Source organism: Oncorhynchus nerka, linkage group LG27, assembly GCF_034236695.1.
Source record: "Oncorhynchus nerka isolate Pitt River linkage group LG27, Oner_Uvic_2.0, whole genome shotgun sequence".
NCBI classification, from domain to species: Eukaryota; Metazoa; Chordata; class Actinopteri; order Salmoniformes; family Salmonidae; genus Oncorhynchus; species Oncorhynchus nerka.
Genome location: NC_088422.1, coordinates 50,285,839 through 50,310,670, shown reverse-complemented (window position 1 = coordinate 50,310,670; position 24,832 = coordinate 50,285,839). Strand labels below are relative to the sequence as shown.

At 41.4% G+C, this 24,832-nt stretch overlaps 2 protein-coding genes across 2 annotated transcripts in view; both read left to right on the top strand.

Annotated features, from left to right (window-relative positions):
• The window catches only part of LOC115111937 (protein prenyltransferase alpha subunit repeat-containing protein 1-like), a 71,349-nt gene extending 57,420 nt beyond the window's left edge, over nucleotides 1-13,929 (top strand). Inside the window, exon 7 of the mRNA XM_029638492.2 lies at nucleotides 7,812-13,929. Coding sequence (XP_029494352.1) covers nucleotides 7,812-8,208 — 397 coding nt within the window. The 3' untranslated portion in view covers nucleotides 8,209-13,929. The remainder of the gene's footprint in view (nucleotides 1-7,811) is intronic.
• An 8,216-nt stretch (nucleotides 13,930-22,145) lies between these two features.
• apba1a (amyloid beta (A4) precursor protein-binding, family A, member 1a) overlaps nucleotides 22,146-24,832 on the top strand; it is a 105,015-nt gene continuing 102,328 nt past the window's right edge. Inside the window, 1 exon segment of the mRNA XM_029638486.2 lies at nucleotides 22,146-22,471. The gene's annotated coding sequence lies outside the window, so the exon portion shown is untranslated.

Here is a 24,832-nt window from a genome sequence, read left to right as displayed (position 1 = left end):
GACGTCCCACTCACATCATTGCGAGCTAAAATGGCACTCCAGTGCTTTCTGTTCTCCATGTTAGGGGCTGCCAATAACTCTTGAGTGAGCTCTTGGACCGGCCATTATTTCCCTTGACTCCAGGCCTGCATCTGATAACTTTCGCTTGCTATCCAAGCAGGCTGGTTATTCTATTCATTCGACTTTGTTATGCTAAACAAATCATCGGCATGTATCTAGCTATCAGAGATTCAATGATTGACAAGAACTTCAATAAATAATGTTTTAATAAATATCCAATAGGCCGCACATGCGCTGGTTAATGAATTCATGGAATTCTGAGTGTTTATGTATTCCATGTTGAATTATTAGTTTCATGTTCCTTCTTGGGCTAGGTAGAGATCACATTTGTAAAATTATACATTGTTGCACAGATCGCAGAGGCAGACAGAAGGGTTTATACAACTCCCAACTGTTGCAAACCAAATATTAGCGTGGAAAAATAATGTGAAGGCGCCGTTTTCCCGAACGAGATGATGTTTTTGAATTTACAGCCAGGGCTGAGGCACAGTGGAATTATGACACTAACATGTCATGGTATTTTACGGTTGTGATCCCACAACTCCCACATATCACTCAATCAGCATCCAGGATCCAAACAACACTCTTTATAATTTTCTAAATTGCCTGTTACAAGAGGTGTATTTGTGACTGCATTATTGCATACTTACCTTACTTAGTCCTCTTCGGCCCGGGTGGGGCATAAGGCTGTAACAATCTTCTGCCACTGGTGTCTGTCTTTGGCCACAATTTGTGCCCTGTCCCATGAAAGACCCATCTCTTCCAGCTCAGCCACCACTGTCTGTCACCATGTTGTTTTTGGCCTACGTCACTTGCGCTTTCCAGTTGGTATCCATCTGAGGGCATCTTTGGGGATCCTTTCTGGCAGCATCCTCAGCACATGACCAAGTGAACGCAACCTGCATATATTTATTTCCAGGACCATGTTCTTACAGCCCGTCCTCCTATACAGGTTCTCGTTAGAGATCTTGTTTGGCTGGAAGATGTTGGAGAAGCAGTGACTTGACAATGCTATTATAAATCCTGAAATTAGTTTGAGTCTGTATTAGGGTTGCAAAGGGTCGGACATTTTCCAGTAATTTTCCATAGGAAGTTTAGCCCGGGAATTTGGGTAATTTTGCTTAAATTCATCAAAAAAGTTAGCTTATAACAGTGAACCTTATTTTGTGGGATACACATAAGGCAATTCTAGGTCTTGTGGCATATTTTGGTAAAATTATCCCCAATTCAATGGAATTGCAACCCTTTTCATGCACAGTGCATTACATTGACATTACATTACATTGAAGTCATTTAGCAGACGCTCTTATCCAGAGCGACTTACAAATTGGTGCGTTCACCTTAAGACATCCAGTGGAACAGCCACTTTACAATAGTGCATCTAAATCTTTTAAGGGGGGTGAGAAGGATTACTTTATCCTATCCTAGGTATTCCTGAAAGAGGTGGGGTTTCAGGTGTCTCCGGAAGGTGGTGATTGACTCCGCTGCATTCTTCCATTACATGCACAGTGCATTCTTCCATCACATATACAGCTGATTCTCAAGATCTTGCACACTAATGAGATGCTATTGAGCCCACACTACTACAATGTCTGAGCCAAGGACTACATGATTTCTGGTAAGTTTCGATTACAATGCTGGGTGGGGTGAATATATTATATATGACATAGTGGTTAGAGCATTGGACTAGTAACCGAAAGGTTGTAAGATTGAATCCCCAAGCTGACATGGTACAAATCTGTCGTTCTGCCCCTGAACAAGGCCGTTAACCCACTGTTCCTAGGCCGTCATTGAAAATAGGAATTTGTTCTGACAAAACTGACTTACCTAGTTAAATAAAGGTAAAATAAAAATAATAAAATCCATTATTTTTTGTTAACTAGTAAATAATAGCCTACAGCAAAGTGTGTTTAAATATTTTCTATCTTGTTAACAATTTCTGCTAGTTAGTTTGTTACCATGTGGGTTTTTAGCTTGCTTGAGCCTGCTAACTGAGGAGTGTTAATTCATTTTAAAATGTTTACTTTACAAAGGAGTTGTTTAATCTGCTAAATGACTTAAATGTAAATGTAAATGTAATCTGACTGCTTAACTATTTATCTGTACATGGAATAGTATTTGTTGTTTTTTTACTATTTTTTTTCAAATCTTTACAGGAAAATGCTGCAGGCGCTATCTGATGTGTGGAAACATTTCACTGCAGCTAATGTATAAGGAAAAGCTGTGTACATTTGCAAATACTGTGCCAAATCATATGTGAAGAATGGAACAAAGATGCAGAATCATCTGGCCAAGTGCATAAAGTTCCCTCAGCACGCAACCTCTGACAAAAGTCCCTCTACTTCTATTCGCGGTGAAAATTATGAGTCGGACACCTCATGGTCGGACACCTCACAGCTCATGGTCCTCCTGGAATGAGAAGGTTTTTTGAATCAATGGAGGAACGTAGTCAGAGAAATGCTGATCAATGTCTTGCTCGAGCTGTGTATGCAACTGGTTCACCTCTGATGCTCACAGGCAATGTGTATTGGAAGAGATTTATGAATGTTCTTTGCCCAGCATATACCCCTCCAATCAGACATACACCACTCATTTGCTAGATGCAGAGTTCAAGTGAAAGTCAAGCAAATCATAGAGAAAGCAGACTGTATTGCAATCCTCTCTGATGGGTGGTTGAATGTTTGTGGGCAAGGAATAATTAACTACATCATCTCAACCCCTCAACCAGTATTCTACAAGAGCACAGACACATGGCACAACAGACACACCAGTCTCTACATTGCAGATGAACATCAATGACCTTGGACCACAGAAGGTATTTGCACTGGTGACAGACAATGCTGCGAACATGAAGGCTGCTTGGTCTAAAGTGGAGGAGTCCTACCCTCACATCACACCCATTGGCTGTGCTGCTCATGCATTGAATCTGCTCCTCAAGGACATCATGGCACTGAAAACAATGGATACACTCTACAGGAGAGTCAAGGAAATTGTTACGGGTATGTGAAGGGTCATCAAGTTAGTGAGAAGAATAGGAGCACCACATTGAAGCTGCCCAGCAACACCTGTTGGGGTGGTGTTGTCATCATGTTTGACAGTCTCCTGGAGGGGAAGGAGTCTCTCCAAGAAATGGCCATATCACAGTCTACCGATATGGACAGCCCCATCAAGAGGATCCTCCTGGATGATGAATTTTGGGAGAGAGTGGTAAGCAGCCTGAAACTCCTGAAACCTATAGCAGTAGCCATTGCATGGATTGAGGGAGACAATACCATCCTGTCTGATGTTCAGACTGCTTGCAGATGTAAGAGAATAAATCCATACTGCCCTGCCCACTTCACTGTTGCTCCAAGCAGAGGAAACTGCAGTTTTGAAATATATCAAAAAGCTTGAAAACTTCTGCTTGAAGCCCATGCACGCCGCAGCGTATATGTTGGACCCCAAGTATGCTGGCAAGAGCATCCTGTCTGGTGCCGAGGTCAACAAGGCCTAAGGTCTCTCCACTTTGGCCTGGATGAGGGCAAACTTCTTGGCAGTCTGGCGAAGTATACTTCCAAGCAAGGGCCTTAGGATGGAAATGCAATATGGCAGTCGTGCCAACATATCTCATCAGCCACCTGGAGGAAGGGACTTTGTGGATCTGAGGCTCTTTCTCCGTTGCCTCCATCCTCCAAATCCCACCAACATCAATCGCTTCAGAGTGCAATGGCCCTTGTTTGGGAACACAGACACCAAAGCACGCTACAGGCTGACCAATACAAGGGTTGAAAAGTTGGTGGCCATCCAGGCAAATTTCTATTGGAAGGATTTAATAATTTGCAATTATGTCTACTTATGATAAGGTAAAAGGTTTATGTTTCTGTCTCCATATTATATGGTAAATATATCCAATGCAAAAAACATCTACATTTAAATTATATTAATATTAATTTGCATATATTTCTGTTAATCCCCATACATTCCTGTTAATTCAGACGAAAAGTTTCCACCTCTGAATATTCCCCAAAATGTGCAACCCTATGTGCAATTGGTACTTTTGAGTTCCATATGGGATGGAGTCGACTGAAAGCCAAAGACAGCGCTACAGGGAGACAGGACGGACAGCTGATTGTCCTCGCAGTGGCAGACCACGTGTAACAACACCTGCACAGGATCGGTACATCCGAACATCACACCTGCGGGACAGGTACAGAATGGCAACAACAACTGCCCGAGTTACACCAGGAACGCACAATCCCTCCATCAGTGCTCAGACTGTCCGGAATAGGCTGAGAGAGGCTGGACTGAGGGCTTGTAGGCCTGTTGTAAGGCAAGTCCTCACTAGACATCACCGGCAACAATGTTACCTATGGGCACAAACCCACCGTCACTGGAACAGACAGGACTGGCAAAAAGTGTTCTTCACTGACGAGTCGCGGTTTTGTCTCACCAGAGGTGATGGTCGGATTCGCGTTTATCGTCGAAGGAATGAGCATTACACCGAGGCCTGTACTCTGGAGCGGGATCTATTTGGAGGTGGAGGGTCCATCATGGTCTGGGGCGGTGTGTCACAGCATCATCAGACTGAGCTTGTTGTCATTGCAGGCAGTCTCAACGCTGTGTGTTACAGGGAAGACATCCTCCTCCCTCATGTGGTACCCTTCCTGCAGGCTCTTCCTGACATGACCCGCCACAGCATGACAATACCACCAGCCATACGGCTCGTTCTGTGCGTGATTTCCTGCAAGACAGGAATGCCTGTGTTCTTCCATGGCCAGCGAAGAGCCCAGATCTCAATCCCATTGTGCACGTCTGGGACCTGTTGGATCGGAGGGTGAGGGCTAGGACCTTTCCCCCCAGAAATGTCTGGGAACTTGCAGGTGCTTCGGTGGAAGAGTGGTAGCATCTCACAGCAATAACTGTCAAATCTGGTGCAGTCCATGAGGAGGAGACGCACTGCAGTACTTAATGCAGCTGGTGGCCACACCAGATACTGACTGTTACTTTTGACCCGCCCCCCCTTTGTTTAGGGACACATTATTCAATTTATGTTAGTCACATGTCTGTGGAACTTTGATGTCTCAGTTGTTGTATCTTGTTATGTTCATACAAATATTTACAGATAAGATACAGTTAAGTTTGCTGAAAAGTTGACCGTGAGAGGATGTTTCTTTTTTTGCTGAGTTTAGTTGTATGTTGCCAGTTTTCACATTCGCTGAAGTTTCCTTTCTTTGGCAGATTGACGATAAGGCCTTTTCTCTAGTCTTGTGGTAAGACATCATGCTCCCAGATCTTGCAAAAGATATCAGTCAGTACCTTGGTAGCTGTGTTGACATCAGCTTTAAGTACCTTAGTGTGCAGAGAGTCTTCGTAAGCCCTGATGGCTGCTTGGACCTCTGCTTCAACTGGTGGGCCGCTGTCAATACCATCAATCTCATCCGAGGTTGGTAGGTCTTTTGGATCATTAGGCTTTGGCCAGTTGACAACCTCTTCAAACTGCTGGACCCATCTTGCAGTTTGTTCCTCTTTGGTTGTTTTACCTTGTTTGTCTTTGACTGGCATTGTGTGGTTGCTAACTTGGCCACAGAGCTGTCTTGTGATCTTATATCGAGTACTTAGTTCTCCTCTTGCCCGCAGCTTGTTCTGCCTCACTGGCCAATAATCTTATCCCTTCCAGCACTCTTTCTTACTTTTTTTGTCCTTGGTCTTATATTCTTGCTTTGCTCGCTCAATCAGCCTGGGTGATTTTGTGCTCAGCAGTTTATCTTTGGCCAGCCTTCTCACATCTATTTTCTTCCATGTATCTTGTGTTAACCACTTCTTTGCCCTTCTTTCTAAAGCCAATAACTTTCTTTGCCGTTTCTGTTTATGCATTCTCAATTTTACTCCACGTGGTTTCAACTGTGCCCTGGTGTTCCTCTGCATTGGCTAATGGACTGAAGCGATTTCTTAGCTCAATGGTAAAAGCTTTCTTTATTTCAGGAGATGTGAGCTTGTTGATGTCAAAGACGTTCTGCCCTTGTTGTATTGTGTATGTGTGTGGCTCACAGCTTCAGCTTGACCTTGGCTATTACCAGGTAGTCGTCGCTGTTGACATCTGCCCCACGGTGGAACTTGATATCCTGCAGACACCTTCGCCATTTCTTATTGATAATGATGTGGTCAACTTGGTTGACTGTGACCATCTGGGGATCTTCATGTTAATTTATGGATGTCTTTGTGAGGGAATTGTGTGCCACCAATCACACAGATGTTATTGAGGCAAAAGTCAACAATCTTTTCACTGTTGTTGCCCAATAGTCTATTCACAGTCTGTGTTATCTGCTCCAACATTTGCATTCAAATCCACCGCTGTCATGACCATGCCGTGTTGTGGGACCTTGGATACTGCTTGTTGTAGCCGCTCGTATCAGTCATCCTTGTTCTCCTCCTCTGCCTCATTGGTGTGGGAATAGCATTGCAGGATGGTGAACTTGCAGTCCTTGGAGTCAAGTGTTGCTCTGATGAACCGGTCATTGATGGGTTCCCATTCCAAGAGTGATTTGTCAGTTGTTCTACTGATAATGAGGGCTAGACCACTGGAGTAGGAATCATCCTTTCCTGAATAGATCGTTTAGCCATCGCTTTTCACCGTGCGTCCAGAACCAGTCCATCTGCTTTCGCTTACACACAGGATATTCATGTTCCATCTCTCTGATAACTTGAGCTGTCATGAAGTTTCAAACATGGTGAGGATGTTCCATGCGCTAAGACGTTTTGGGCCCTAGAAAACATGTTATCGAGCCCCTGATTTCCCGGGTGGGGCTTTCAACTAAAACTGTCATCGTATTTGTATCTGCCAAGGCAGCAGCTAATTTTGGTGGGATCCGGCAGAATTAAGGCAGTTCTACATTTTTTTTAAAACGTGACAATACATTCATTACAGAATTCACAACATACTAAGTGTGGGCCCTCAGGTACATACTCCACTACCACATATCTATGGAGGGCCAGGTGCTGTGTTTAGTCTGTCATCTCACCTGCAACCTGCCCTGTATGGTTGAACCTGCCTGGCCCAAAACCCCACCTGTATAATCTACAGGATCACTGAAACAAGCAAGCTTCCCCACCAACGCCATGGAATTATGCATGGTTAATTTTCATAGATTGACTTGAAAACCAGATCAGTGATCATTGCAAAAAAAACAGGTTAAACTGTTTTGATAAAATAATACAATTATTAGTGGGTCTTATGATTATGGAAGGCTTATATTTAGCCTAGCCCTGAATTCATTAGATTATTGCTGACTGTTTGAAATGCAGTTTTTTTTTTTTACAGTTTAATTGTACAAGAAAGCTTATTTAAAACATTCAATCTTTATATATATATATTGTGAATTGCCCATAAGAATTCAAAAAACGGGAGATTCGATTCTTAGGCCATATCGCCCAGCCCTACTGACCAGCTTTGTTGTGATAGGGCGAAGTAAGGGGCGCCATGGTAACAGTGTTCAGATGGTTGCTAACTGATGACTAATGGCTGTAGAGAATGTGAAGATTAATTATACATTGATTTGGCCAAGATGGTTATGACTCAGTGATATCTTAGAGGATATTGTTATTTTTGTCTAGAATGGCATCTTTTCCCCTTAAGAACATAATATGGTTTCAACATAAAATGTTTTTTTTAGCTTTACAGTTCTACAGATCCTAGAAATCCAGTTTTTCAATGATAGCAGTTTACTATGACATCAAAACCAACACTGTATTTCCTAACCACTATCTGTCTCCAGGCGACACGTCTTCTACCTTTGGCACCACTGGAGGCAGGACCACGATCACCACGATGGCCAGGGCTGTGGCAGTGAGTCTCCCCAGCTGAACCACACTGACGCTGGGCTGAGCAGCTACCCTCACACAGCTTCCCCTAGAAGAGTGGGTCTAGCCAGGGTGGAGAGCAGGAACGGACAGACTCAGGAGGGTCAGAATGCCATGGAGGTGGACGGGGTCGGGGTCCCAGACCCCCGCGACACTAAGCGTTTGAAGCGGGGTCCCCCTGACCCCTGCCCCCCCGCCCTGCCCTCAGAGCACGGTTTCATAGCCAGCGTCCTGGACGGCTGCCGCTCCCACGAGCAGGGATGCTTCGCCCTTGCATACAGGAAGTGGCTAGACTCTGTGATTGGTCAGTGAGAGATGAACGGACAAGGTCATTGGTCATTGAGAGGAGACGCTTCCTACTCCACGGGAGATGGGTTACGGTTTAAATTTGCCCCTCTGGCACAGATCTAGGATCAGCTTACTCTCACCCAACCCTTAACCTTAACCATTAGGGCAAGAACTGTAAAATACTGTCCCTAGATCAGCGTCTAGTGGCTGGTAACATTATGCTCATCTTGAAGACTCTGGAAGGGGGCTGGGGGATCTCAAAGTTATTTGTGGCCCCTCCCGTCTTCCTGGAAATGCCTGGACTCTGATTCGTCGGCAGGGCTTTGTCAGAATGGAAATCTGAGTGTGGCTTTGCTCTGAGTCGTTTCACCTCAAAACACAAGAAAGAGGACCACCAGATTGTTCTGAAATTGTTTCTGTAGTTAGTAAGAGGAGATACGATTAGCATTCCTGTAACATTATTTTGTTGAAATATTAAGCTAATTGATGTCATCCAAATTTACCATTTTAATTTACAAGATTCAGATTGTAGTCAAACATCTTCCTACCAATGCATCCCCCAAAAGATGTCAGAGACCACCCACGGACCCCCTACACCCCATGCCAATCCCACCCCAACAACCAGTATACAGTATCAGCTGTCTATGTTTGACAAGTAGTCTGAAGCTGTGGCTTGGAGTATTGCTTCTCCATACTAAGTAATGTATTCCCTGTGCATCTGGTGATGTTTCTTTCCTCCATGTTCAGAGAAATTAGTAATTAAAGTGGCTTGCATTGGTTGTTAAGCAACAAAAGTGAAGCTTGCGCAACTATGGGGAAAAACAGACCTGTTTGGCTTAGATTGTTGACAACATATGAACTATATTTAGTCTCCAAATGTTAGTTGAACACATAAATACATTTTCACAATGAGCACTCTCAAATACATTGTTACAGTTGTTAGTTAGCATTTTTTTTGCCATATTAGCATTGACATGAAATAAGTCAAAACACCTCAAAACAAGACATGGTATCAAGAACACACTCCCTACACTTGCAATAACATCTGCTAACCATGTGTATGTGACCAATACAAATATATTTTATTTGAAGATACAACTAGCTGAAAGGAGACACATACGATTCCCCACATGGTAGCTTCTTGTCATTGTTGCTCGTTATCTCACCGTTCAGAATCATTACAAAGCACAGCTTCAGGCCACAACGATGTGTGCGCCAAATTTTTGTGACGTTATCAGCCAACCGGTCTATAGATTTTTACCACTAAATGCCACTGTTCCTGCTATACCGCCACTTATTTATCCATTTTGCTGGTCTCTTGTGTTTATATCACAATATTTCATTTTACAACTTTGGGTAGAAAGTCAATAGATTTGTCTCATTATTAAAATAAATTGTGTGGTCCTCACAATTCAAGCCGGTCCTCCATGAAAGCAATTCAGCTTGTTCTTATAGAAACTTAATGCTGAAAACCAACTGATCAGGAAACAGCTCTATAAAAGCATAAAAGAGTGTGATGGTATAGCAGGAACAGTGGCATCTAGTGGTCAAAACATGGTACTTTCACACTACTTCATGGTAAATAATGCAAACAACTTCAATACTATCAGGGGGGAAAAAACATTGGTTTCATAGGGAATACATTACATAGTATGGAAAAGCAATACTTTAAACTGCAGGGTCATACTACATATCAATCATGGAGAACTGATACTGAATGCTGGTTGGGGGTGCGTGGGTGGCTTTTGCATTTTTGGGGGGATTCCTCGTGTCTTACTCATTGGTAGGAAGGAATTTGGTCCAAAGCGGATGTTTGGGACTATATTTATTGAATATTATCTGAATCCTAAATAGCCGATTATGGGTGCAATTAATTAGCCTAATTTCTCCAAGATAAAATGTAAACAAAATAATGTTTCAGAAATACCTATCTTACCTGTTTCTTACTACAGAAACATTTTGAGAACAATCTGAGATAGTGGGTGTTATGGCTTGCTGAAATAATATGGAATGACTTCTCAGGAAGAGTATGGCTCGTATGGTCTGTTAGTAGCTTAGTTCAGGTACCTCAATACCTCAGGTCTCTTTCAATGTTAGGGACTAGAATAATTCTGTCAACCAATTCTGTCTGTCATTTTAGTTTTTTCACTTAAGAGATTCATTCTTCCGGTATCTTTCTTGTCTTCCAGTAACTAAATGTATAGAATAGGTTAAGTGAAGCTGCCAGGTTACAGAAGGCTCTCAATTCTGCAGAATTAAACTAAGGACTATAGTGAGATGAGCAGTGCAGCAAATCATTCATTGTCAACATACAAAAACAAAGAACAAAAAACTAGCAAAGCCATTATATGCCGATACCGATATGTCGTGCATCCCTACGGACATCTAAACAACATTTAGACTGAGCACAACCATGAACCAATGAAACTCATGTTGTAGCTCTCAGAGAAATATAAGTATTTCGCAAGGAGAGAGGAAAGCAAATAAATCCAGGTTTCTTCATACCTGGATGTGAAATATATCTATATATCAATTGCCAGGCGTACAATGGTCTGAGTCACTTCAAGAGGTGCTCGATTGTAAAGAAATGACTGCAAGCACATTCTAAAAATTATAATTTCATCAGAAGGTTCTCTTGAAGTACCTAGCCATCGAGTCTGTCAATGAGAATGATTACAGTACTGTATGTAAGCACAACTGGTATATAGGCTGTGTCACTGCTTTCCCTTTTTATTCAAGAACAACTTGGTGCTAGCCTGGTCCAAGATCTGTTTGTGCTTTTGCCTACCCCATTGTCATTGTCAAGGCAAACATTTTGCATGACAATTCCATAAGGAGTTGACAAGCGAGCAGAAACAGACTGGCACCAAGGCTAACTTGGTACCACAACCTCTATTTCCATTCTGAGGGGGAACTATAATCCCCCCAGATCTGATCATCACATTGTCTGCATCCCAAATGGCACACTATATAGGTAATAGTGTGCCATTTGATTTGCGACACACTCATACTCTCCTGGAAGGGGTTGTTGCTGCTGTATTTTTTTTCACAAAGATTTTCCATTATATTGACAAGATAGTCGAGTGACCGCCCTCAAAGATGGAATGGAGGCGAGTTCAGGGGGGCCCATTACCAATGGGAGGGCAGATACGCGTGTGAACAACAGGCATCACTCTGATTATAACATTTATTCCAATGTTGTGAAATGCCACTTGTGTCCACATATATCAGTGCATTTGTAACAACTTCATCATTATACAAAACTAATATTCAATCAAATAACCTTCAAGTAGGAAATTAGCAATTCAATGTTTTTCTGACCAAATTCGACACTCATTGACCTCCATACAAAAATGTAATCCATTCTCCGTTTCATGAATTTATTCACAGGTAAATAGTAATTGACTCTTTTTTTTAAACCATAAAAATCATGTTTAAAATCAGTACAACCGACTATGCTAGCTGAGGTTGTTCATAGTAGCGTAGCACCCCGTATAATCGGCATATTCAACATCATTATTTTGTGATCAAGTCATCAATGTTTTGTAATTATTGGTGTAGTAAAAGTTTTTGCTAACGGGTTAGCAATTAGCATGTTTGACATTTCAGTGGAAATACTATTATCATATTTTTGATAAGCGGTTTAGCAAAACAAAATACATCCCGTATTATTAGCATACAGTCCCCAGTTATCGGCCACCTTACTATTTTGTTCAATTACAAGATATATCCGTTTAATTTTGTTCAAAAAAAAGACACCGACCTCATATCTGAAGTGTTTACTAGATAGTTGATTAGTTGGCTAGCCTTCCAGTAAAATAAACAAATTACTTGCCTGTCAACTTGTCATTGCGTAGCCCGGTGCGCCCTCCTGTAGAGGTTCTTCACCAGTATCTTGTTCAATGTCTCATTATTTGTTTTACAGATTAAGCTTATGTTTTGAGGAAGTAAATAACAGTTTTATACTTGCATATAAATGAGTGTGAATAATTTAGGTCAAACGTTGGAAAGTAAATGTGTTTCGCAGTCTAATTTTACAATACACAGCTTGTCCCACAAAATGTGTATGTATATATATATATATATATATATATATTACTTTTTTGACAACTCTCAAAATCTAACTTAACTTACATAAACTGCAATGAAAATTGGTGGTCAGATAGCTAGAAGGGTGTCTTTAGTCACAACACGTGCTGTTATTTTTTTGCTCATTTAAATGTTGAGTTCGAAGTGATTTAATCCTCCAACCACTAGAGCGTTCGAAGTTAGGGGGTGTCCGATGTTGGGGGGAAATGAGCTAGTCTTCACTGGCATCAGTAATAGCTTTCATTATATTTCTCATGGAAGAAAATATTTACTTACCATATGAGCAACAAATGAGAACTGCAGAAAAACAATGTCCTGTAATGTACCCATCCTGGTTCACCATCATTTACAGGGTAAAGTTAATCCTCCCTAAAAACTTCCAAACAATCAAAACCATTCATTTTGAGGGCCTCCCAGATGGCGCAGTGAATTAAGGGCACTGTACTGCAGCGCCAGCTGTGCCACCAGAGACTTTGGGTTCGCGCCAAGCTCTGTCGTAACCGGCCGCGACCGGGAGGTCCGTGGGGCGATGCACAATTGGCCTAGCGTCGTCCGGGTTAGGGAGGGTTTGGCCGGTAGGGAAATCCTTGTCTCATCGCGCACCAGCGACTCCTGTGGCGGGCCGGGCGCAGTGCACGTTAACCAAGGTTGCCAGGTGCACGGTGTTTCCTCCGACACATTGGTGTGACTGGCTTCCGGGTTGGATGGCGCTGTGTTAAGAAGCAGTGCGGCTTGGTTGGGTTGTGTATCGGAGGACGCATGACTTTCAACGAGCCCGTACGGGAGTTGTAGCCATGAGACAAGATAGTAGCTACTAAACAATTGGATACCACGAAATTGGGGAGAAAAAGGGGTAACATTTAAAAAAATAAAAATAAACATTCATTTTGAGACGGGGGTGAAATCCAAAGTTGTGCTATACATTCATAGATATTGGTAGCTCAAAGACTTTTAATCTGGAAAAATGACAAGTGGGTGATGGTGATTTAAAATCAAAAGTGTGGGGAGAAAAAAGCATACACTGCCCCCTCCCCCTAATCTGACAGTGAGGTAGTAGATGCCCACCAGTCAGTCTCCCTTAAGGCTCAGCTCAGGTGACCACATACATCATAGACATACACATAATTTACAAACGCACACATACCAGGGTTTCCGTTAGGAAAATGTGGTGCCGGACAACGTGAACTGGAGGATTTGAATGTACTGGTCATTTGAGAAATGCATCGTTGATATGAAAACCAGATACATGCTCATTGCTAACATGGAGCACTCCAAACAAAAGACAATGAAAAAATGGACAAATCATGAAAATGATGGTTATTATGAAATAAACCAAAACACGTTTCTCAAATGTTGTGAACTCTGCAAACATTTCCACTGAGAATGAGAACAATAAATGACTGTAATTAATACATGCATTAACAGAAATTGATGTAACCAAATGATGGGGATTAACGGTACATTTACTACTGGTGACATACACTACCGGTCAAACGTTTTTGAACACCTACTCATTCAAGGGTTTTTCTTTGTTTGCTAATTTCTACATTGTAGAATAATTGTGAAGACATCAAAACTATGAAATTAACATATGGAATCATGTAGTAACCAGAAAAGTGTTTAAAAAAATGAAAATAAATTTGATATTTGAGATTCTTTAAATAGCCACCCTTTGCCTTGATGACAACTTTGCACACTCTTGGCATTCTCTCAACCAGCTTCATGAGGTAGTCACTTGGAATGCATTTCAATTAGCAGGTGTGCCTTAAAATTATGGCAAGAACAACTCAAATATGCCAAGAGAAACGACAGTCCATCATTACTTTAAGCCATGAAGGTCAGTCAATACGGAAAATTTCAAGAAGTTTCTTCAAGTGCAGTTGCAAAAACCATCAAGCGCTATGATAAAACTTGCTCTCATGAGGACCTCCACAGGAATGGAAGACCCAGAGTTACCTCTGCTGCAGAGGATAAGTTCATTAGAGTTACCAGCCTCAGAAATTGCAGCCAAAATAAATGCTTCACAGAGTTCAACAGACACATCTCAACATCAACTGTTCAGAGGAGACTTTGAATCTGTTTGAATCTGGCCTTCATGGTCAAATTGCTACAAAGAAACCACTACTAAAGGACATCAATAATAGGAAGAGACTTGCTTGGGCCAAGAAACACGAGCAATGGACATTACACCGAAATTTGTCCTTTGGTCTGGGGTTCCAACTGCCATGTCTTTGTGAGATGATGCGGTGTGGATGAACGGATGATCTCCACATGTGTATTTCCCACCGTAAAGTACGGAGGAGGTGTTGTGGTGTGGGGGTGTTTTGCTGGTGACACTGTCTGTGATTTAATTTGAATTCAAGGCACACTTAACCAGCATGGCTACCACAGCATTCTGCAGCGATACGCCATCCCATCTGGTTTTGTTACGGTTTTCTTCCGTCGAAGGAGAGTCGGACCAAAATGCAGCGTGGTAATTTCCATACATGTTTATTGAACGACAAAAACACGAACAATACAAAACAACAAACGGAACGTGAAAACCTATACAGCCTATCTGGTGACTACAAACACAGAGACAGGAACAATCACCCACGAAACACTCAAAGAATATGGCTGCCTAAATATGGTTCCCAATCAGAGACAACGAAAATCACCTGCCTCTGATTAAGAACCGCCTCAGGCAACCATAGACTTTCCTAGACAACCCTACTCAGCCACAATCCCAATACCTACTAAAACCCCAATAGAAAAACACACCACAAAATAAACCCATGTCACACCCTGGCCTGACCAAATAAATAACGAAAACACAAAATACTAAGACCAAGGCGTGACAGGTTTGGGCTTAGTGGGACTATCATTTGTTTTTCAACAGGACAATGACCTAACAAACCTCCAGGCTGTATAAGGGCTATTTCACCAAGAAGGAGAGTGATGGAGTGTTGCATCAGATGACCTGGCCTCCACAATCACCCGACCTCAACCAAATTGAGATGGTTTGGGCTCAGTACGACCGCAGAGTGAAGGAAAAGCAGCCAACAAGTGCTCAGCATATGTGGGAACTCCTTCAAGACTGTTTGAAAATCATTCCAGGTGAAGCTGGTTGAGAGAATGCCAAGAGTGTGCAAAGCTGTCATTAAGGCAATGGTTGGCTACTTTGAAGAATCTCAAATTTTAAATATATTTTGATTTGTTTAACCTTTCTGGCGCAGGCGTTCCGCTAGCGACCCACCTCGACAACATCCGGTGAAATTGCAGAGCGCCAAATTCAAAATACAGAAATAGTCATAATAAACATTCATAAAAAATACAAGTGTTATAAACTTTTTGTTAATCCATCCGCTTTGTGAGATTTCAAAAAGGCTTTATGGCGAAAGCATACCATGCGATTATCTGAGGACAGCGCCCCGCTTACAAAAAGCATACAAACATTTTACAACCAAGTAAAGGAATTGCAAAAGTCAGAAATAGGGATAAAATGAATCACTTACCTTTGAAGATCTTCAAATGGTTGCAGTCACAAGAGTCCCAGCTAACACAATAAATGTTAGTTTTGTTCGATAAAGTCCCTCTTTATATCCCAAAAGCTCTGTTTTGTTGGCGCGTTTTGTTCAATAATCCACTGGCTCAAAGGCGGTCAACATGCAGACGAATACATCCTAATAGTACCGGTAAAATTTGTCGAAACATGTCAAACGATGTTTATAATTAATCCTCAGGTTGTTAATTGTCTAAATAATCAATAATATTTCAACCGGACAATAGCGTATTCAATCTAAAGGAAAAACAACGAAGGGCGCGCAACGCGGTCATGCGCGCAAACCAGCTCTGCATTCTTCTTCAGTCCACTGACAGAAAGGTTTCATTCTTATTTAATTTTCAGAAAACAAGCCAGAAACAATGTATAAAGACTGTTGACATCTAGTGGAAGCCATAGGATCTGCAATCTGGGTCCCAACCCATTAGATACTCTAAGTATCCCACTTCCTGGATGGATTTTCCTCAGGTTTTCAACTGCCATATCAGTTCTGTTATACTCATAGACATTATTTGACATTATCTAGCAATTATATGCATATCCTAGCTTCTGGGTTTGAGTAACAGGCAGTTTACATTGGGCACGCTTCTCATCCAGACGTCAAAATACTGCCCCCCATGATTCCATATGTGTTATTTCATAGTTTTTATGTCTACAATGTAGAAAATAGTACAAATAAAGAAAACCCCTTGAATGAGTAGGTGTTTTAAAACTTTTGAACGGCAGTGTATGTAATGGGGAATTGATAAAACATAAATAACCAAAGGACAAACAATTCACACAATGATCTCACATTAGTTGACTTTTGACTTTTAGATTTTTAGCATTTTAATTCCGATATTACTTTATGAAATCTTTAGAAAATAATTGCCTTCATGTTCCCATGGTCAGATTTTGCCTATAGACTACTTTGAAGAAAGGTAAGACATGCTTGATAATATTAAATAAAACATTCAGGTATCAAAAAAATAAGTATGTTATATATCGCCATTTATCGGCCAATTGCCGGCTACCGGAAACCCTGGCACACACAGACAGAGAAATCAGCTAAAACAGATCTAGATACGTATCGAATTGAAATTGGAAGGGAAAGATGCACTTCCCTACTCTTTATGAATACAGGCCCTGGCTGATGGCATGCATTATTGCTCAACAATAGTACCAGATCTGTTTGTTCTCTTGTCTACTCCATTGCTGTCCTTGTCAATCCAAACAATGTTTTGTTTGGCATGACAATGGGTGACAAGGAGTTGACATGACAGCACAACTATATATACACCTTCCCAGAAGAGTGGAGGCTGTTATAGCAGCAAAGGGGGGACCAACTCCATATTAATGCCCATGATTTTGGAAAGAGATGCTCGATGAGTGTCCACATACTTTTGGTCATGTAGTGTATGTAACCGGCAATAACTGGCCTGAATGCCTATCATTCAGCACGACATTCAAAATGGTCGCCTTTCCTTGGGCCAACAGCATCAAGGGCGAGGCAGCTGCTCTCATTCAATGTTTTTGATGTTTCAGTGTTTTTTTATCTTTCTTCCCTGGAGAGTAACTTGGCTCCCACTAACTTGACAGCTTTTCAGTCCAGTGGGGTTTACTACAAAGCAGGATCAATGAGTTAGCTGGCCAACTTCAATTAACAACCAGAAATAGCTATTGATTTTCTGGTCCATTGAGAAAGCTCAACTTAGATATGTGTTTCTGGTTGTTGACTAATTTAGACCATGCCCATTTCAAACTTATCTTTGTAAAACATATTTTTTTAAATAGTTAGGCAAGGTAGCTGGCTAACTCATTGATCCTGCTTTGTTGTATACCCCTCATATCTCTCAGACCCACTGATCTGGGTATTATAGGCGTATGATTTAAAGCTTGTTGTCATTAGGAGTCAGTGAAAGCGTTGTGTAGGAAGAGTTTATTTTATGATTACAGCACTATCTCCATAGAAATAGGACTCATGGATAGAATGGATTATATTTATATGACTGTCTCTCAATTCAGCACATAACATTAAAGGGATAGTTTGGGATTTTGAGTCAGACAAACTTGTGGATACCATTTGTATGTCTCTGCGTCCAGTATGAAGGAAGTTAGGGGTAACTAGCATTTGCACATTGACTGGAAGTTTGCGTAATGACTGGAACTGCTAGCATTACACTAACGCTAGTTAGCAACTTCCTTCAAACTGAACACAGACATAAAAATTGTATACACGAGTTCAAATGACTGGGGTAGTACACAAAGGGCTTCATTGCCAAAATACTGATCTATCCCTTTATAGGATTATACACATTAAGAAATGTTTTTGATCCATTCTCTGCTCATTTTTCTCAACCCACAGTATATACTTGAGGTATTCAATCAAACACTGCACTGGCTCCTGTAATAAGTATTATAACCAGATAATAGGTTACTCTATGGTAAATACGGTATAAAGACCTATCTTTTGGTAGTGTTACAATGATACGTGTTACATTATCTCAAGGTAAATCATCTAAGTTTGTGTTTTATAAGAACGACATTACATTCCCTAACCTGTATATTCACAGAACATATCTTTAGACTGACACATACTCGCAATGTACATATTCCGGTAGGGTTACATTTTGTAAGAAAGGGCCCTTGTCCTGTACCTTTTGTAAATGTAATTTGTTCAGTTGCACAAACCACTATGAACATGATAATAATAACAACGGCAGAACACTTCTTCCACCCTTTATTGGTCATAGACTAATAGATCAATATTTTATAGAGGAGCAGCTCTGATGAACATTGGGCTTCTTCTGTATTATTTTCTGTAAGGTGCAAATGGGATATTTGCAGCTGTTTTCGTAATTAACATTTTCCAGCCCCATCTCAGTTTAAAGGGATAGTTCACCCACATTACAAAATGAAACATTTGCTTTCCTTAGCTTACCCATAGACTGCTTACAGGGTACGACAGCAATCCATGCTTTGGTTTAGTTTCCCTGGAACTGTTTCCACATGCTAACATTGTTACATTTGTGGCACAAATCCTATTTAAGTCATTGGACCGATATTAGCTTTTTTCACGCATCATGTGAAACATCATCTGAAACAATCTGAAATTGATTGTGAAGCTCAACAAAGTCACTTATAGTGGATTTGAAAATTATGTAATTTGGGTGAACTATAGCTTTTAAGTGGCAGGGCTGAATTAGGCTGAATCAAGTCTAAGATTATTGGTTTAAATGAATAGTTCACCTTTCTGTCTTCTCCTCTTACATCGATACTTCACCACCTATGTATCTCCTCTTAAAGGGATAGTTCTCCTACTCTAACCTGCAGTTAACCTCTCTTATCTTAGATGCATCCTCCTGCAGATCTGCCCCTAAGTCACTCCAGCCATTTTGTCAAAGTGGTTATTATACAATACTGTATTATGTGTCTGAGCCACTGCCCACAGGGCAGGCAGGTCAGATTCTCTGTCGGATAGGGAGGCATACTCCTATAGAGTAGGTTGGGAAAACGTTTCCATTTGTATTAGAGACAGACTTGTATTTCTGTTAGGTGTCTGAGCCCTCTCGTCGAGGTGCTACTTAACAGGGCCAGTATGCACAAAGCGTATCTAGGAGTCTTGATCTAGGATCAGTTTTGTCTTTTTGATCATAATAAATAATATTATATGGATAGGAGGGACCTGATCCTATGTCAGCTCCCTACTTCAAGACACTTTATGAATACAGGCTTAGGCTACTGTCGTGTGTATCTGTAATGTGATCAGAACAGGCACTGGTATGAAGCATGTGGACGAGGGAGACAATGTCAACACAGACAGACAGACAAACAAACAAGCTGGGAGAGAGCTTGGTAGTTGCCACTGAAGTATTCTCTTCACGGCTGCCGCATAACAAAATGTGACAGAGCTCAAATGGATCAAAAACCAAACTGACGTTTTGAGTGGAAGGAGCAGGGGCATGCTCTTTAGCGCTTGTAGCACAACATAACAATCAACTTGCAACTGTATATCGTTCCCAAGAGGCTTAGCTAGACGCGCTTGAGACATAGGCCTAGACGAGCATTCATAAAACATTCATAATGCCACTGTGAACAGACAAAGCAGCTTATAACAGCCTATGACAATAGCTATACACACAGTACTAAGGTGATGTAGCTCTAGTGTGTTTTAGGGGCAGACAGTAGGGGCAGTAATGTGTGAAGAAGTCTTCAGCCATTGCGGTGGTCAGTCACACAAGCTGGGAGACACATCATGACTGTTGTAGGTGGATATTGGAACAGCCACAGTGTCTGTCCTGTTGGAGATCATTGCAGAAAGAGTTCAAATGCAGCCTTTACCCTTCTATCACCTAATTTGGATACTGTGTGCAGTGTGTCGGCCATACGTCTGCCCTGTCCTGCCGAAGGCACTTTTGTTTTTAGTTCACAACATTTTACCTACGAGGGCTTCCATTTAACTCCTACTATTACCATGTTCTCTGTTACCTATGTTTGGAGTCATTAAGAAGACCGAATATAACCTAAGCATTATGTAAGAGACCCTTCTCATCTCAAAACCAATGTGTCCTGAATGATGAAAATAATTTGTCAAACTATCAAAGCTACATTTGGTTTTTGTTGTTTTTAGTTTTCTCTGAGCTGTCACTTGTTGTTAGCTGTCATTGAGTAGTTTTCATTCTGTCTGTGTCAGTGTCTTTTGAATGAATGAACGCAAGCATATCCTTACTCTTTTTACCACGTGGGTTTGTTGTATTGCATACTAGGCCTACTTACAGACATTAGAATACAAACGTTAGAATATAGGAATTGTACATAAACTCAGCAAAGAAAGAAACGTCCTCTCACTGTCACCTGCATTAATTTTCAGCAAACTTAACATGTAAATATTTGTATGAACATAAGATTCAACTGAGACATAAACTGTACAAGTTCCACAGACACGTGACTAACAAAAATGGAATAATGTGTCCCTGGACAAAGGGGGGTGTCAAAATCAAAAGTAACAGTCAGTATCTGGTGTGGCCACCAGATGCATTAAGTACTGCAGTGCGTCTCCTCCTCATAGACTGCACCAGATTTGCCAGTTATTGCTGTGAGATGTTACCCCACTCTTCCACCAAGGTACCTGCAAGTTCTGATCCAACAGGTCCCAGACGTGCTCAATGGGATTGAAATCGGGGTTCTTTGCTGGCCATGGCAGAACACTGACATTTCTGTCTTGCAGGAAATCACGTACAGAAAGAACAGTATGGCTGCTGGCATTGTCATGCCAGGATGACGCTGCAGGAAGGGTACCACATGAGGGAGAAGGATGTATTCGCACAACGTTGAGATTGCCTGCAATGACAACAAGCTCAGTCCGATGATGCTGTGATACACCGCCCCAGACCATGACGGACCCTCCACCTCCAAATCGATCCTGCTCCAGAGTACAAGCCTCGGTGTAATGCTCATTCCTTTGACGATAAATGCGAATCCGACCATCACCCCTAGTGAGACAAAACCACGACTCGTCAGTGAAGAGCACCTTTTGCCAGTCCCGTCTGGTGTTTTTCAGAGGCAGTAGAAAGGCCTCTTTAGTGTCCTAAGTTTTCATAACTGTAACCATATTTGCCTACCTTCTGTAAGCTGTTAGTGACTAAACGACCATTCCACAGGTGCATGTTCATTAATTTTTTATGGTTCATTGAACAAGCATGGGAAACAGTGTTTAAACCCATTACAATGAAGATCTGTGAAGTTATTTGGACTTTTACGAATTATCTTTGAAAAACAGGGTCCTGAAAAAGGGACGTTTCTTTTTTTGCTGAGTTTATATGCAGAATCATTATTTTTACAAAGGTTCATTTAGTTTTTAAAAGATAATGTAGCTTCTTACTTTCTTTGTACTTTTTCTAATTTATTGTAAAATTGTTTATGGAGGGTGTGACCAATGTTAATATGCCTAGCAGCTCATCTTTGATTATTTCTGTATTTATTTAGAGTATTACAATTAATTATATATACTGTTTCAACATAAATAGTTTGTATCAACTGCTTACCAAGTTTAATAAAGATCATCATCTGGAATACACAACTTTGTCACTACCTGAGGTAAAATAGGTGAAGAATGGGTTGTTGGTGGAAAATACATAATAAGCATGTTGGTAATGGTAAACTATTTATTTAACATCTCTGACTAAAACTTCCTTGCTATTCCATTGCCATAGAATTACTTCTCTCTTTCACGTGTGCCTATCTAGCTAAATGTTTGGACATCACATGACAGCCTATAAATGGAATCCAGTTGTTTCCCCATGACTAAGTACAGAACTGAAAAGAATAATTGAACTGACATGCAATATAGCATGGATATATGAAGCGGACCAGAAATGTGTGTACTCTAGTTGAAGACAATATAAGCCTTTCAAGACCGCTGAAGCGGCCATCCAATGCTGGACAAAATTCCCCCCATTTAAAGATGCTTTTGGATTGTTTGTAATCCCCCTCTGATGTCACGGTGGCTGAGGAGGAGGGGTAGGGGAGGGAGGCAGCTCGCTCACAGCACAGCACAGACCGACTGCTGCCCAGCCTAGCCGGGTAGAGTGAGAGAGGTGTGGAACGAAAGATGGTGGAATTGCAGGGAATGGAACGGACCGCAAAGCTTGCAGAAACATCGATATTGAAGAACCTGAGGTGAGATGAATTACCGTTGATTCGCGCGAATTGCTTGTGAACGCACGGTTACGTGTGCATGCGATATAATGGGGTTTCAAACAAGGCAACACTTTCCGAGTATTTTTGTGAACGAACTGTAGCACTAGCAGAGATTGTTTGGGCGAATGGCACTTGAGTGGCCAGGGTAGCCCAGTCATCCTGCTGCCGATACTTTTTCATGGTCATGGCCAGCGGGAGATTGTTGATCCATATAAGCAATACAAGAGTTAGGCTAAAATGTATCAATTTAGCGGAGGGAATCATTTAAACGCCCACTTTGTTGACATGAAACAAACATTATATGCGGCGGATAGAATATTTTCTAGGCCAGGTCATTAATTTGCAGATGTTCCGAAGGCATTGATAAGCTTCATTTTAAAACAATAGAAAATATTAGATATAATAAACTACAGCAATTTATCTATGGACAACATTCTAAATTTCAGGAGATTAAAAATTGTGATGTTGCCGAGATGATGCTTTAAATTGCGCAACAAGTGCATTCGTTGTTATATTCTGTTTTTTTCCCCTTCTTTTTTTCAATTAAGATAACAGTGCTTGGCTACGTGACAGTTAGGCTATAACGGGTTTGCTTTGCATTAGGTTCCATGGCATGAGGCTATCCCTAACTTGATGGCTTTGCCAAAAAATAGGTGTTTTTTCCGAGTGATGCGGCCCCTCCTAAATCTGACCACAACAGTGCTATTGATCTGGCTGGGCTCTGGTCTGATTCATCCTTTTGCAGACTTGGCTTCTGTAACAAGAGAGCATTCATTACGATGCGTTTATAATTGTTACTGCCTCGCAGCTGCCTCCGCCGTCCACCGGGACCGGTGCAAAATCGGTGTTTTTTGTCAAATAGTGGCGAATGGCGGTCCGGGCCCGGAATACGCAAGCGCAGTAGGTGCTTCGGATTTTGCATTCCTGAAAATATTCGTCCCAATTGTCGCCTTGGCTCATCCGTTTCGGAGCAGGTGGCAAGGAAAAAACCATTTACGTAATTAAGGTAAAAGTATGTTACGTCAATGTTTTGGGGTTTAGGAGTTGTTTCTGGGTTTTCTGTATTCATAGCTCTCCGCTTGTCTGTGTTTTTTCCCACAGACTAGTCGCAGCGCACGCGTTCTCTTCATCCTACGGATGATGCAGAAAAGCAGTACCCGGCCTGTATGTCATGTGTTGTCTATATGGGTGGAGATTGATTGGTCGCATTTTTATTCTTCAATAGCATCAAAATACGTGGTTCACAACCAAATGCTATTTGGAGAACTGCAAAAACATAGGACCCCAGCCATTAATTATCACAGAAATATTAGGTTTAAAGTTCTGTGGAACAGTATGTAATGTCAACCACTACTGAACCGTATCATAAATGTAACGTTACTAATTTACTTGTGGAATCGCTCATACAGTGCAACTTGAAATAGATCCATGATACACACTAACAAGTCACAACAAAGCCAACTTCAAATTCCGACATCCAGTGGCGGATGTAGGTATAGGCGACATGGGCAACCGCCCAGCTGCACCCGGCGCCCGCACGCACACACAAAAAACATTCGGAATGGTGGCATTTGCGCAATCAGTTTTCTATCGCTTATTTTCAGGTCACGTCAATGATATCATGTCACTGTGTGGGACCGTGGGTCGATTAACCTTGTCGGAGTGGGCGACCTGATTCTAGTTTGTGAGCTAGGCAGTTTACTACTGCCTGGGAAGATTTCCCACTCAGAAGTTGAGATGATGAAGCCGGACTAGGAGCAGGGGAATCTTTCAAATAGCGCACCTCTAACTTTGTACAGTACTAATGCAATTAGTTGTGCAATTTAGTTTGTGTTTCTTGTTTGCGGTATTCTATTGTGTATTTGTGCAATTTAGTTTTATTTGTGTGTTTTCTGTTAGCAATAGGGTAATAATTTGATTCTCTTTTTATTTGTGTTTATATACTACAATTTGTTTCTATTGGTCTTGTACTTATTTTTTACATTTCTGAGTTGTATTTTTGTATATATGTTTTTATTGATATAGTTTTAAATGTTATGATTATTTATTTGTGTTGTTCCAAATGTCTGGTTGTTGTTTTTTTTGGAGGGGGGGGGGGCATACAAGCTAGAACCGCCACTGCCGACATCCATAGCATGTGAGTTTCAAGTTTGGGGAAGCAATTTTTTTTCACCTTTACAGGCATCTATCATTGCACTTGTAGACAGGCTTGGCTTATACTGGGCCTTGACGATACTGGGCCAATTGTGCGCCGCCCTTTGGGACTCCCAATCACGGCCAGTTGTGATACAGCCTGGAATCGAACCAGGATCTGTAGTGACGCCTCTAGCACTGAGATGC